This window comes from Nothobranchius furzeri, chromosome 3 (genome assembly GCF_043380555.1).
Source record: "Nothobranchius furzeri strain GRZ-AD chromosome 3, NfurGRZ-RIMD1, whole genome shotgun sequence".
Taxonomy (NCBI): Eukaryota; Metazoa; Chordata; class Actinopteri; order Cyprinodontiformes; family Nothobranchiidae; genus Nothobranchius; species Nothobranchius furzeri.
The window spans coordinates 76,218,479-76,234,412 of record NC_091743.1 but is presented as its reverse complement, the minus strand read 5'-3'; the positions used below and the strand labels follow the sequence as shown (position 1 = coordinate 76,234,412).

At 43.3% G+C, this 15,934-nt stretch overlaps 2 protein-coding genes across 3 annotated transcripts in view; one reads left to right on the top strand and one right to left on the bottom strand.

Annotated features, from left to right (window-relative positions):
• The first annotated feature begins 75 nt into the window (after window positions 1–75).
• cfap107 (cilia and flagella associated protein 107) lies at window positions 76–11,300 on the top strand. Of its 2 annotated transcripts, none has more exons than XM_054732858.2 (4): window positions 76–193; window positions 9,628–9,738; window positions 10,100–10,265; window positions 10,441–11,300. In XM_054732858.2, exons 2-4 carry the CDS (start codon window positions 9,646–9,648, stop codon window positions 10,710–10,712), a joined length of 531 nt encoding a protein of 176 aa, XP_054588833.1. In that variant the 5' UTR covers window positions 76–193; window positions 9,628–9,645; the 3' UTR covers window positions 10,713–11,300. The 2 variants fall into 2 exon arrangements, with proteins under 2 accessions (XP_054588833.1, XP_070405648.1); XM_070549547.1 differs by lacking the exon at window positions 76–193 and adding an exon at window positions 6,372–7,625.
• Window positions 11,301–11,650: 350 nt separating this feature from the next.
• The window catches only part of klhdc7a (kelch domain containing 7A), a 6,876-nt gene continuing 2,592 nt past the window's right edge, over window positions 11,651–15,934 (bottom strand). Inside the window, exon 1 of the mRNA XM_015958406.3 lies at window positions 11,651–15,934. This exon is cut by the window's right edge and continues 2,592 nt beyond it. Coding sequence (XP_015813892.3) covers window positions 13,522–15,783 — 2,262 coding nt within the window. The 5' untranslated portion in view covers window positions 15,784–15,934 and the 3' untranslated portion in view covers window positions 11,651–13,521.

Below are 15,934 nucleotides of genomic sequence, written 5' to 3'. Positions count from 1 at the left end.
CCCTGCTGAAAGGACCTGGATGGATGGATACAGAGGGGAAGTTTGTAGGGGCATTAATCCTGATTGACATGTTAAGTGGGGATGGATATTTGTGCTCCAGTGACCCGTCTGCTTCTCCACTCGCACTGCAGGGGCGGTGCTTCCCAATCCGTGTCCAGCTCCCCCCTCCGGTGGTTGCCCCGCGGAGTCCCAGGTGTGTGCTCAGTCTTGTTTGGAAACATTTACCTCTGTAATCCTGTTGACCTGAACTTAACCCCATTACATAAGGCACAGAGTAACAATGATGTTGCAACCGCAGCTTTCACAACAGCTGTAAGTCAATACAAAGTAAACACTGGGGCATTATTATAGTATGAAAAAGCCAGATGGAAGTTAAAAGAGGGCTTTAAAATATTGTTGTGCATCAGGCTATTCAGTGATCTTCATATTTGGAGGTTTTGAGGTGCTTTCCAAATAAAACTTTTATTTTACAAACAAAAAAATAAATTATATTTTTTTCATTTCTAATGGCGTGAAATACCCCAGTTTATGCTCTATGAACCGACTTTTGAACCGAGCACGGTGGGGGATGGGAGGGCGGATGCCAGACAGGCAATTGACATGCTGTATGGTGAATGTGATCTGGGCCGTTGTCGGCAGTACCCCCCGCTCTGATACCCCCATCATAGCATCAAGCAGACTGCAGCAATGTCCCGCCTCTTCCTTGCTCTTAATGCAGAAGACTCTCCTGGTCTTTGCCATTGCCATTTTATGGGTCAAATGTTGGAGAGGCTTAGGTAGCACTGTATCATACATTTTAGTTACTGAAATCTCTCTTTCTCTCAACTCCTGGTGCTTCCTGCTGCAGGTGTAAAAAGACCATTTCCCCCAGTTGTTTGAACCAAATTTCTTGCAGTTGCAGCCTTTTTGAAGCAGGTTGTATTGTTGATGTGAGAGTACAGTTTGGAATATGGGTCAGCGCAGTTTCAGAAACCTGGCAGGATGACAAACAGAAAAATTGAGTGCATGTCTCTTAAGTGAATCCTTCTTGAATTACTGTGTCTCAGACAAAATTCCAGTGATTTTTACCAGAGTCACCAAATGCTGTTTCGGAACTGCGCTGCTCTGGGTGGCTGCATGTTGGAGTAGCTCCGTTGACTATATGTAAGTTTAGCATTTTTTTGGACATTTTTTCTTCTAGTTTCTCAAGAAAAACTGTATTTTTTGGACACTTTACCTTTCTGTTTCTGGTGCTGTGAAGCTTAGAGGATTTTTACTGCTATGTTTTCACTTTTTTCACTTTTTGAGCATTTGTTATGATGCGTAACCATGGTAACAAGCTGGTTCACAATTGGGAGCAGTTGATTAACATTGGAAAGGCTGAAATAATACCTCAACTGAAGCCACAAATCCCAAATGAGCTAAAACGCAAGAAGTGTGGGTGCAGAGCGGGAGCAAAATGGACACAGAGAAAGGGGAAATTCAGACCATCTCTTCCATCGATCATAATGGGCAATGTGAGATCACTGGCCAACAAGATGGATGAACTCCAAGCCCTTTCAAGGACTTAGCCAGAGTTTCGGCAGTGCAGTGTTATGTGTTTCACTGAGACGTGGCTGCAGGGCCATATCCCCGATTCCAGCATCTCTCTGCCAAGATTCCTGACTGTACGAGCAGACAGAGATCTGAAGAGGAGCGGAAAAAGAAAAGGAGGTGGAGTGGCAGTACTTGCCAACAACAGATGGTGCCATCCAGGTCATGTTTCAGTAAAATGTCGTCTCTGCAGCCCAGATGTTGAACTCTTGGCAGTAAGTTGTCGCCCATATTATTTGCCAAGAGAGTTCACCAGTGTTGTCTTGGCAACCATTTATATTCCACCTTCAGCCATTACTGAAAGTGCATGTGATGCCATCAGTTCCCTTGTCGCTAAGCTACAAACCCAGCACCCCAATGCATTTGTGGCTGTATCTGGTGACTTTAATCATGCCTCACTCTCTGCTACACTTCCAACATTTCAACAGTTTGTCAGCTGCTCCACCAGAGATAACAAGACATTGGATTTGTGTTATGCAAATGTAAAGAATGCATACATGTCCAAAACACGACCTCCTCTGGGACAATCAGATCACAAACTTGTTTTTCTCTGCTCAGAATACAAACCACTTGTTCAGAGGCAACCTGTGACAAGAAGAACTGTGAGAAAATGGTCACAGGAAGCTGAAGAAGCCCTGCAGAGTTGTTTTGAGACCACAGATTGCATGACTCTCGGCCAAGGATATGAAGAGGACATCAATGCCATGACTGGATGTGTCAATGACTATATAAACTTCTGTGTGGACAACATCATACTCACCAGAACAGTGAGATGCATCGCTAACAACAAACCCTGGATCACCAGTGAACTGAAGAATCTGCTAAATGAGATAAAAAAGACCCTTCAAGGAGGGAGACAGGGAACTATTGAGGAGTATACAGAAGCAACTGAAGATCAAGATCACAGACAGCAAGGAGGCATACAGGAAGAAGCTGGAGAACAACCTACAGAGGAACAATATCAGAGGTGTCCGGTCAGGAATGAAGAAGATCACTGGCTTCAAGCAGAGGAAGGATTGCACAGATGGCAGCCTGGACACAACCAACTGAACAAGTTCTTCAATAGGTTCAGTTCAGAAACAAACCCAGCGTCATCCTCGCCTGTCCCCAGTCAATTAGACATCCCATCCTCCTCTGACCCAACATTTTCCTGTCACACGCCAGCTGTTTTGTCCTCTAACGCAGTCATGGACTCTTCTGGTTCTATACATCTGTCTTCAACCAAGTCAGGAGAGGCTGCTGCCCCATTTACCTCCCCTTCCCACCTGTCTGTCTCTAGATGTCAGGTGAAGAGGCAGCTGGAGAGACTGAACAGGAACAAGGCTGCAGGTCCAGATGGTGTCAGCCCCAGAGTGCTGAAGGCCTGTGCAGAGCAGCTCTGTGGGATTCTGCATCACCTCTTCAACCTCAGCCTGGCCCAGGAGAAGGTTCCAGTCCTGTGGAAGACATCCTGCCTTGTTCCAGTTCCAAAGAAAACTCGCCCATCAGTCAATGACTACTACAGACCGGTTGCCCTGACATCCCACATCATGAAGGTCCTGGAGAGACTCCTGTTGGTCCACCTGAATAAGCAAACTAGGACATGTCAGGACCCGTTGCAGTTTGCTTATCGCCATGGAGTTGGAGTTGAAGATGCCATCATCCAGCTGCTTCAACCAACCCACTGTCATCTGGGCAAAGCAGACAGCACTGTGAGGGTCATGTTCTTTGATTTCTCCAGTGTGTTTAACACAATTCAGCCTGATGTACTTTGCCAGAAACTCCAGAAGACACAGGTGGGGACCTCAACTATCACCTGGATTAAAGACTACCTGACAAACAGACCACAGTTTGTGAGGCTGAATAACTGCACATCAAACCAGGCACTCAGTAGCATTGGAGATCCACAGGGGACTGTACTCTCACCATTCCTTTTCACCCTGTACACATCAGACTTCCAGTACAAATCAGAGACCTGTCATCTACAGAAATACTCAGATGACTCTGCAGCTGTCGGGTGTATCAGAGATGGACAGGAAGCTGAGTACAGAGAGGTGGTGGAGCGCTTTGTGGCATGGTGTGGAAACAATCATCTGACCTTGAATGTGAACAAAACAAAGGAGATGATTTTAGACTTCAGAAGAAACAGGGTGGAGTCAAACACTGTTTCCACCATGGGAGAAGAAGTGGAGGTGGTTGAGGAATACAAATACCTTGGAGTTCACCTGGACAACACACTGGACTGGAAAAAGAACAGCAAAGTCATTTACAAGAAAGGACACAGCAGACTGCGCTTCATGAGAACGCTTAGGTCCTTCAATGTCTGTAGCAAGATGCTGCAGATCTTCTACAAGTCTGTTGTTGAGAGTGTAATCTCTTCAGCCATCGTCTGTTGGGTTAGCAGCATCAGAAGCAGGGACCTGAAAAGCCTCAACAGCCTAATAAAAAAGGCTGGTTCTGTTCTGGGGACAACTGTGGAACCACTGGAGGAGATAATGCAGAGAAGGATTCTCCAGAGAATCAAGAAAATGATGGACAACCCTGAGCATTCTCTTCACAAGACTGTGCGGCAACAGAAGAGTGTCTTCAGTCAGAGACCTCTTCAGTTTCGCTGCAACACTGACCGCTACTGGAGATCCTTCCTGCCAACAGCCATTGTAATATACAATAACTCTTTGACAACTTGATTATTATTATTATTATTATTATTCTGAGCTACTACAGCAATCAATTTCCCTCTGGGATTAATAAAGTATTTTTGAATTGAATTGAAGGTTTTCAGCTTCTGGGATGGTTTTAAAGAGCAAGCTCACAATGGTTGCTTTGTGCTGGACTCTGCTACTTAAAGTTGTTATAACGAATCTACAGAACAAGCTAGGCTTGAAATGCAAAAGCAGTCACATGACTCTCATCCCTCTCCTCTCTTCTCTGAGACACTTCTGCCAGAACTGGAAACCCACAATGTCAGAGGAAACGGGATAGCGCTAAACACCAGCCACTGTTTTCTAGGTCCAGACATCTTTTGTTGTCCATGACTTCAAATGGTGTTTTTCTTCTGGGACTCTGGTAGTTTGTCCAAAAGTTGATTATCTCTGATACAAGTGGAGAACTTCTCGCACCAGGGGTGTTCTGCTGCTAAAGATGTGCAGAACACATAAATATTTGAGTGGAGGACCCAGGGAAGGGCAGCGGTTTGGTGAGACCAACAACTGGATCATCCCATAGATGCTTTTAGTTTGAATGTGTTATTGGGAGATGTTTTTAAACAAATGCAAGAGAGCCACGTTTGTTTTTAATCTCCATGATATATTTTTAGTGATGTTACATTAGAACGTTGTTAAGAGGTATGAAAAAAGGTTTTAAGCTAATTTGTTTTCTAAATTGACTATTGTAGCTTTAGTAAACACCTGTAAGGCATTCTTACCTTGCCTACATTAGAATTTAACACAAGTTATTGGATTTCTAAAATAATAATAATATATAATACTGTCCGCATTGCAGTGAGTGAATTTAGTGTTGTTGCAGAATGCAAAAATGAATGTAGAGTATGTCTCAGAAAGAGCTTCTCATTATACTCATGCTATCACTGCCATCTACAGATTAGCAGTGAAAGTTCAGATTGTCTGTGAGTGTTCTCCCAGCTTTCACAGGATGCATCTGTATGCAGCTATAAACATCTCCAGTCCTTCATACCAATAAAAATAACATGTCTAAATAAATGTGAAACTGTGAATAATAATAATAAAACAATAATAATAGTAATTATAATAATAATAATGATGATGATAAAATAAACGATATAAAGAAGATACACAAACAGTAATCCTGTGCAACACCCCGTTGTGGATATCTGGGGTTTCGTGTAGTTAGTTTGACTACACAGCCATGAAATATGTTGAGGAATGCAATTATTTTTCCTGCCAACAGGGAGCTAAAGATGTCATTATGTGAAACCAAGGTCACATGTGCAGCATGCAAATATAGATGAGAGAAGAGACTGAAAGCAGGTAGATAAAAGATTTTCCCCTAATGACTTACCTTCAGCCTCGCAGACCAGCCACAGCACGGACATCAGCTTGACAATTTTAATAATTGGCTTTTGCTGCTCTTGTTGCAGCCTTCTTCCTGCCAGCAATAGGACTTGTGTACTCTATGCTGATTAATTTTGGCATTCCTAGTGGAGTTGCAAATAGTGGGAATCTGCAAACAGCTTGTGGCTAGTTTGTTAGCCTGTTAACCAAGGTGAGCATCGCCACGTGTGTAATTGTTTTTGGTTGTTTTGTCACGCCTCTAGCAGGGTATTGTGATTATTTTGGTAATAATTCTTTTTTTGTGGTTAAGGCTTTTGTTTAGAAAGAAAAGGAAAACAGTTCTCAGCTGTTGTAAGCCATGTGCCATTGTCCTTTCTTTGTCCTCCAACAGCTGATAAAACCAAGATGAGAGAAATTCTAGATAAGAAATCTTGTCTTCCAAGGGCTCGGAGACACACAGTGCGTGCTTCTCTTCTTTGATGTTGTCACTGTAAATATAGTCTCTCAAAGAGAATAACCTTCACTTTGACTTTACCCATCACAACCAGTTTTATGTTGTTTGTTCTTGGCATGCCTGCCTTTTGTTGTACGTTTGTTTTTCTTCTCTTGCCAGGGACAAATGTGACATCATTTGGTGCATGGGTCACCCTGACATCTGAAGTCATGGCTTTGCAGCCTGTTCTGACCCAGTAAAGCAAGTGCCTGCAAGTTTTCTAATTCCTCAATGCAAGTCTCTTAACCAACCATTGTTTATGGGAGCTGGAGAAGATGCTTCGTGCATTTTTATGGTAGTAAATGTGTACTGAGAAATATTTCCCAAATGCACTTGTGGTGTCTGCCCCAAACACCTACAGTTTAACATATTGTCCTTCCTCGTCTCCTCTTCACACCTATGAGGAACAGTTTAACCCCCCGATACAGGTGCCCTGCTCAGCTGGATGACCGAGTTTGCAAATTGTAGATTCCTGCCTGTGACTGAGCCAGTTTGAGGATTGGACTCTTGCAGAGTGGTAGTTGGAAGGCGAAGCACAGGGGGTAACCTGGCAGAAGTCCTGTGCCAACGGCTGGCAAGGCGAGTAGGCAGACATCTGCCATTCCCCTGCGCTCAGGTCCTAATCTACCCAACACTGCAGATGGCAGATTTTAACCTGCCCTCATACCGACAAAATCATGCTGTGCCCATATTGTTTAGTGGCTGGATGCCATTCTATTTTCTGCAATACCTCATCGGAGACTTGTCTGTGCCAAGAAGTGCTCAAAGGGAATGATGCCCCCGCTGAGCTTAGGTCATGCAAGGAAAAGTGGCTCTGCCCCATTCAATTTAGCCTCTGAGTGCCTCACACATGGTTTCAGCGAGCATCCAGAACCCAGAACACGATAAAGAGGCGTAACACACAATCAACGCAGGTTTGAAACCTGAGGTCACACATTTACTGGTAGATGACGTTATCATTCGTTAAATCCATTTACTTTCATTCCCGTCACCTGTTTATGTGGTGTTGTAAAGGAAGGTTGAGTTCTTGGGAAAATGGGTTGCCTGGGAACAAATAGTGAATAGATTTAACTCCATTAAACAAAAAACCTCACACAAAATTAACAAAACATGTTCTATTCCAACAACTGGCCTGGAGACAAAATGTCTGGAAGGTCAGTTTAGCACAACTTCATCAATGGGTACAATTAAAGAAGAGATATCCAAAGGTGTCCAAGCCCAAGACTAAAGGTATGCCATTATTTTTAAAGATGGATAACATCTCCAGTTCTCTTACAGGATGTCCAGCTCACCTTCCCCTCAGTGTTTGTCGTCTCTATGGTACCAAAGGTTTCATTTTCCTGCACTAAGAGATCGGGTAAACACACCAACATTTTGATTAGTCATTTTAGCTCAGAAGCAGTCTCATTCAGCGTGTTTTTGATACAAGGTAAAAAAAAATGAATCTAAGTGGTATTGAACAAAATAAATGGACTCAGAGTGGATGGAAAATAGAGCAGCGGTATGGAAATAAAGTGTTGTTAGGCAACTGGGCTGAAGAAAGACTTCAGGTAGGCCTCGGCTTTTTACTTGTCAATGTATATTGTTGTACCACAGTTTTGTACAGTTTTGTGTTTTGATGCAAGGCTGTAATGTCTACAGTTTATATCAGTTTAGGCTGAATTCAAAATGAGATGTCCTACTGGTGAGATACTGCTCTTTAGGATTAGATAAATCCTTAGTAGACCTATCCACCTTAATTTTGATTAGCTTCGTGGAGAAACGCTGATGCAAGCAACATCCGGTGAGATACCGGAAGTGGTGCACACCCATTGGTTTGTATTGTGAGGTTTTGTTGCTAGTTTTTTGTAACATCTGAAGAGGACCGTAAAATATTTACCACTGAAAAATGTACTTAGAAAGATCAGGAAGATGTTGCCCTGTTGGCTCTTTTACTAACAACCAGAGAAAATGTAATTTGTAGCTACAAAAGCAATATTAAAACATGCACCTATAGAGTGAGAGCGTGTGCAGCTGTGAGCGCCAGTATGGTTTTCACCACCTCCACAGAGATGGGGAATCCAGAAGGATGTGCCAGAAGAATCTTAACTTGAAAACCACCACATGCTGGTGAAGGTTCTCAGTCATCCAGGTCATGGTAATCCCAAAGGGTTCAAATGAAGGCAACTGGTCTTCTTTGGTTTCTTGAAGACATTTCGCTTCTCATCCGAGGAGCTTTGTCAATTCTAACTGGATAATGGGAGAGTCAAGCTTATTAGCTGTAGCTGTCTGTTGTTGTTTAAACAGAAACTACTCTGGGTACCCCTCCTCTCCACCCCCGATGAGTCGTTAGCCTCTATTGAGAGGGAGTCGTTGTGTTGATTAGACACAGGAAGGTGTGACCTAGACTGAAACTGCTTAGGAATGAGATTCAAAGCTGCATTATAGGCACTGGAAAGGTGAAATCTAAGCCCCTCCCCTATTTAAAGTAGGTTTCTCACATTCGACATAGATAGCTTCTTTTACTCCTCTCGAAATCCATCTATGTCTACCAGGTGCCTCATTTATCAAACTTTCGTAGAAACGTTTGTGTATTCTATTCTATAATGGAATTTAGAATGTTCGTACAAACAGCCAAAAGTCTGATTTATGAAACATGCGGTGGCCTCTCGCATGCACGTTCCTCCGCAATCAGCTTTTGATAAATCCCACTTGCGCGTACTCAGGTGCTCATGCCTGTTCACAGCCATTTGTACAGAGAAACGCCTTCAATTAACCATATTTGGTCGTGCTCCATCCTCAGCATGTGAGGGGATTCCCTGTTTTTTTGTCCAGAAAAAATAAGAGAAACTTTATTGACAAAGAGATCGAAATGCTTGCTGCCGAAGCGCAAAAGAACCAAACAAGTTACAGAGGTTAAAAATGTGGTCGGGACAGAGGACAGGTTCCTGTCAGCAATAAATAAAAAAATGGATTTGATCAATCGTAGAGTATTGGGTTGTCGTTCACATTTAAGGAGTCGTTCTGTTCGGAGTTATTTAAAATGTCTGACAGTGCAGCATCCTTTGAGCTGTCATCCAGTCTGCCGACCTTGGCAACGCGTGATCGGGGAGCAGGGGAGGTTCTGGGGGGTTCTCACTGTTGTAAAATAAAATATGAACTGGGATCGGATTTATGAGGTTTGTCTGTCGCACCACAAAGAATTGACAAAGCTCCTCCTATGAGAAGCAAAACGCCTTCGTTTGAACCCTTTTGGAAAACCACCACAAAGTTTATTTGTGAGTTTCTTTCATTTTATTGTGAAAACCCGGAGAGGATCCTGTTTTGTTGTTCGATATGACAAACCTCCAGGGGCAGAAGCACCTGACAGCACAAGTGACAGATTATAATAAGAATAATTATTATAAATGTTTTTTCAGTGTTCCACACCTTTAAAGGGGTACTATACAATGATGTGAATCAACAGTGAAATGTGAGCTTTGCTGATCCTTGATCGAGGCTCATTGCTCAAGTCCTCATGTATCATTCCTTTTTCATTTCCTTTGCAATGTCTGTTTATTTTGTCTGACACAGTTCACTCGGGAGCCAAGGATGGCCAGCAGCACCAGTCGTGTGGACTACAAGCCCCACTGGGACTTCAAGCCAGACGTCTCAGAGAGGAGATCTGCCCTGCTGAGAGCTGAGGTCAGCCTTTAACTGCTCATTCTAGGCATTAACACCAATTGAATGTCTGTCACAAGCCTGCAAGTCAGGGTTTTCTTCTCTAAATTGTGGACACTTCTGCATAATATTGATGGGCGAGATAAAGGGCTGTGATAAAACTCCTTATGAAAGCAAGTTTCTGGTGAGACTCAGCAGTCGTGAAGAATCTGTAAAATCATCAGTCCTAAAAGGCACTTAAAGGCTAGTTAGAGCCATTTGCTGGTGACACACGATGAGCCTTTTGAAGAGCATTGAAAAAGAATACGTCTGGCCCTGAATATCTTTATCCATTCAAACCGTTTGCATGCAGTTTGTACCAAGACTTCTGTTTATTGTTATCCAGGGAATTCCACCAAAGATGCTGTTTGGCCATCACCACTCCCCATCCTCACATTCGACAACGGAGTATGGATGGAGCTTCGCACAGAGGCCTGACTGTTTTTTGCCAAAACTGAAATTCTTGGAATCAGATAAATTGGAACTGAAGAGGTCCGAAACGGAAAATCCTTGTAAGACAACAAAATAGAAACTCTACTGCAGACACAGATAGAAACATATCTGAAATTGTACATTAACGGTTTGAAGGCGCCTCTTCTACTGGTAAAATTCAGTCAGCAGTGTATTTAATGATATTTGAGAGTCTGATTAACATTGTCCTTTTATCTTCCCTCACAACCAACCCAGGCCCATTGTCACCCACAAATCCCAGTCCTGAAAAGATGCAATCACATCATTCACCCATGACTTTGTATCAGTCAACTTATCAACGACACCCACCTGATGCCTTCTGCAAGAACCGGTGTGCCAGGGCATCACGGATGCTTTCCAGTCATCTTTACTCGGTCAACAACAACCACAAGGACCTGAATCTGAGACAGAACACCCTGCTACAAGTCCCTGACCCGCAGGTCCACACAGGAACCACACAGGCTCAGAAACACGACCGTGGCTTTTGAACTACATCACATTTTCTTTGGAGTCTAGAACACTTGCTGAAAGTGTTGCTTCTCTTTCCATTTTATTTATTATTTTAACTCTTTTTCACAAGGAAATCCATCTATTGGAGAATGTTTTTAAAAGATGTGGTTCACTGATAAACCATTTATACATTTTTATTTCTGATTCTAACGGGTCACTCTGAGTTTTTCATGCAGGCTGTACATGAAAATAGTCTCCTACACCTATCTCCTGTACTAGCTTCTGATAGAAAACAGACAATGAAACTCTAGGATTTGAAAAAGCGAACAGATCTTTGTCAAGCGGTAGCTTGGACTCACCCATACTGGTTCGCGACAGGGAAGGCTGTTGTTTTAGTGTCCAGGAAACAGCAGATAACATCTTATCTTTTAATTGTTAGCGTTAGCAACTCAATCACATGACAAAACTCCTCCAGGCTTGTGTTATTTTTTGAGATAAAACATCCATGCCGCAGAGCAAAAACAGTTAGTGGTTAAGTCACATTGCTCTTTTCCAATTTAAGGCAAGATGCCCAAACATCAGGAAATAAGACTGTAGATCCTGCCGCATTCGTCTCTCCTCTGACGTGGCGGACTTGTCCCTGCTGATGCAGGCATGTCTGGGCTTATTTTTGCCCTGAGTTCAGCTTGCAAGGCATTCATTCCTACTGGAGACCACTCCAAATGTACTGATTGGAGTTTCCCACATCTTTAAGTATATCTCTGTGAGTTGTATCTCTGTTCTTGTGTGAATGGTGACATCATAACATTGATAACATGGCATTACCAATGAATTTGCTACTGCTAGTTTATCCGTTTAATTATAGATCCACTAGGATAAATACAACAAAGTTTATCTCTCACCAAATAGAATCTTTACTAAGACATCACAATATAACTATAGACACATTACTTTGTCTTTGTGTGTGTGTGTGTGCGTGCGTGCGTGCGTGCGTGCGTGCGTGTGTGAGTGTGTGTGTGTGTGTGTGTGTGTGTGTGTGTGTGTGTGTGTGTGTGTGTGTGTGTGTGTGTGTGTGTGTGTGTGTGTGTGTGTGTGTGTGTGTGTGTGTGTGTGTGTGTGTGTGCTCTGTCTTCTCGATCCCCAGTGAGTCGTGGAAGATTGCTGCTTATACTGATCCAGGATCCTCTGGAGGTTTCTTCCTGTTAAAAGGGAGTTTTCCTCTCCACTGTCGCTTTATGCTTGCTTAGTATGAGGATTGCTGTAAAGTCACTGACACTAGTCAGTGACTTGATGCAATTTGCTGGGTTCCTTATATAGGAAACATTATTTCTGATTGGCTTCATGAACTGATCTGAATTGGAATTTTTATTAATGGAAGTGCCTTGAGACGACTCTTGTCGTGATTTGGCGCTATATAAATAAACTTGAATTGAATTGAATTTCAGACTAGACTGGATTACATTAAATCTGAAGGAATAATGCTGATAATGGTTATGATGAAGGTGTTTATGTAAACCAGAAAAGAAGAGACATGTTTAACTCTCATTAAGTGTTTAATCACGAGTGAAAGACTTTGAATAAGAAGAAAAAAAGATGTCTGAGGGTCAGTTGTCTGGGCCTTCTTTTTGTCCACATCCCTGCTGCCTTCAGTGCAGCTCTGTTTCACTGTTAGTTGGTTAATCCTGTTTTTTGAATTTTTCTTATTTTTTGCTGTCTGTGTGTCATGTGACTCTAACCTGCGTGTGTCACAGTAAGCCTTCAGAAACACTCAGCAAAGCAACGCTGTGTTAGCCGTCTGAACCACATGATGGTGCTACAGCAGCACATCACCTGTGTTTACTATGGCTTAGAAGGGATTTCAAAACAGCAAACAACTAATTAGTTAAATGTGTTTTTATGCACTTAATTTGCTAATATTTTAAAATAAACTGTAAACTAAACCATTTGCTTTTTCACTTTCATGCAGGCTGTACATGAAAATAGTCTCCTACACCTATCTTCTGTACTAGCTGAATGGAATGTTAAGTTCAACTAAAGATGTTAAAAATTAACCACATGTTTTAATGAGTTAGTGACAAATAAATGGTACATTCTGATTTTTCTTTAATATTTATAAGACAGAAGAAGAGGTTTGCATCATACGGTAAACAATCATTGCATTCATGATTGTCTGTTCTAGTTGTTGTTAGGGAACGAGTTCAATGACAAAAATAAATGTAAATCTAAAGGTTGAAGTGTTTCAAACCCAGCGACGAATGCTTTGGTAGCTTACCTGTTCATGGTGCATGCCGTGCCCATTTACATCCTGTCATTTTTAAAGAGCAGTGTAAGATAATGGCATTGTGCTCAGGCTGGAGTGTAAGTTATATGTGTGCCCTACAGAGGAGCAGTGATAAATAATCTCTAGATTGGCTGAACACATAATTAGATCCCAGTGAACTAATTTACCTTCAAGAATTTTGTATTCATCATCTTTTGCAGTAAAGAGGTTAAGAGTCTGGGATGACAAAAATAATCACAACGGAAGTGAAGCAAAGAAAGCAGCAAAGCAGAAGCAAACAGCCGTGTGCCTACCACTTACGTTTAGGGCCGTCAGACGGGAAACACGTCTTTATCTCAATACCTGAGCCAGGAAAAAGAGCCTTTCATGTAACCAGCAGACTATAGCTTTGTTTATAAAATCTCATAAATAACAGAGCAATGTGTATGTTTGCAATAACATTTGGGGCAAGGCTGCCTGTGCAAATAATAATAGTAATAAAAACGGTCATGCATCTGATGTAGTTTACTTTTGTAGGACTACTTAGCAACTATAATCTTATCAGCGGTGAAAAGCTTAAAATGTTTTCACACACTTGTCTGTCGAGGACTCTTGTCAGGTAGAGAGAGGACAAAGGGAAAAAGTATGCCCTTGGCTGCAGAGAGGATGCTCAAATCTTCATCTGCAAAAGCAGGCGAGATCTCATCTGCCCTGAACTTCATGGTGAAGTGCCGGCTGATGCAGTAGACTGTGCTGCCCATTGCAACACACTGGAAAGCAGGGCAGCGTAGAAGTCTCTTGCAGCTGCACTCATACCAAAGGCGTGCCACTGTGTGGTAGCGGTACACGCTGACACCCAGCAGCGTGTTGACATCAAACCTGTAGAGAAACCTCCCCACGGCAGCCATGTCTGCAGTTCTGTCGTTGCTGCTCAACATCAGACTCGGCCTCCAGGTGTCGGCCTTGGGGTTGTAGCGCAGCAGCATATACCGAAGAGTACCCCCAGAAACAAAGAGTTCTCCGCTGCACACTGCCACTTGGTGTGCAACAGCAAACGTATCATTAGGCAGCGGAGCCACAAATGTCCACCTGTCCTGTCGTGGATCATAGCGCTCCACTGAAGAGAGACACTCCCCTCCGATGGCGTAGATGTAGCCCTCCAGTGCCGCCAGTTTGCAGCGAGGCCTGGCTTTGTTCATAGGACTGATCTCTTTCCAAATGGATGTCAAAGGATTGTAGCAAAGCACTCTCTTTGAGGGGGTCATTTCTGTGTCCCTGCCTTGGCAGCCTACTGCCACAAATAAGTAGTTATCCATCGTGCACATGGCACAGGCGTTAGAGATGACCTCCTGTGGAATCAGGCAAAGAGTATGCCAGCAGTCTTTGTAGTCATCATAGTAATACATTGCACTGGACTGACTCCTCTGTTCAGCGTTTACTCTCTGCCCTTCTGTTTTTTTCAACCAGTCTTGAGGGTCCATATCTGCAGCAATGACAAACGGTCGCCCTCTCATCCTCTGCTTCCGAATTTGTTCTCGCTCATTAGCCATCAGTCGTCCATAAAGGTTGGGATCCCGAAGCACCTGCAGATAGTTGTCCGACATGACCCCGAGGGCTGCTTGCTCAATAGACTTCTGACCTTTTTTCTTGGCAAGATGAAGGACCTCTAAACAGTTCCCTAAATCAAGTTTACTCTTTATTATTTCGAGATCTGCATTGAGGAAATTTTCATTTGGAAGGAGCAAAAATGGAGCTCTTGCGTTGGTCTCTAGATCAGTCTCTTCCTCCATTTTATGTTTTCCATCTGTGGAGCTCAGAAGAGGGATAGTCTCATCAGATGTCGATGCCAGAGTTTGAGCTGTTGAAGTTGAGGGTGTTGAAAACTGAAAGGGCGCGGGGAGCTCAGAGTTCTCTGCAGCAGACAGATAGCCCATTTTCCGTAGGCGTGCAGGCCTTGCAGGGTGTCTCAGCCCCAGGCTTTCTTGTGGAGAGGTATCCTCAACTTCACTTTCTGGAAAAACAAGATCGCGTATCATGATAGAGCTCAGAGAGGAAGGGGGTCTTGTGAGGCTGCTGTCATGGCTTCCAAAGTCCTGCTCTGAATCGGTGTGTCTCTCATTTAGACTCAGCAAAGTCTTTGAATTTGCAAAGGAGTGAGACAAAGACTCTACGTAGTAATCGTAAATCTTTCCATGAACAATCTGCTCTCCGGATCCTTCCAGCACCACTTTAGCATCTCCCACTTTTATTTCTGCCTTGGAGAGAAAGCTAGAGTAAACCCCCTGGTGCTCCAAGTCCTGTCTCAGCTCCCTGCCCACACCCACACTACCCTCCAGCTTAGTCAAAAGACAAGGGGAACGGCGTCCCTTTGGAGAGGCCATTTTATTCTCCATGGGCTCACAAAGACTCGAAGCAGATCCAAATAGAAGATGACTGGTGGAACCTATCAGCTTAATCTCATGAGGCAGATTCTCCTCTTCCTCACGTTCATCTTGGTCACAATTTGATTTATCAGCTGCTTCTTTGCTCATTTCAGCTTGATGCCGAAGTTCTGTACGTACTTCCTTTCTGCATTCAGATGCCGGATCCTCAGTGGTGGAACCTTGCCTGTCCTCATCGTCCTTACTCTCATCTTCTAAGCTTTCACACTGTAGCGTCCTCCTGTAGTTTTGGCAGCCAGTATTTTGTATTTCTTTCTTGTCTTTGCCACAGGGCTGTTTATTCCTTGCACCCCTGGAGCCGTAGAACTTGTAGGCCCAAGAAATCAGCAGCACTGCAGCCACAGAAACACTCAGTTTCAACAGCTGCTGCATGTCCAACTGTGCTCCCAAAAGCTCCACAATGGGCATTGTAAAAAACAGTTAAAACAAGGCAGCGATGACTGATGGTGGATCCTTCAGAATGATGTCAGTGGCGCTCAGCTGACTGCGGCTGTCTGGTTCTCACTGTAAAAGAGCTGGTGTGATCTGATGACAACGCCTCTTTGCCCAAAGGATCACA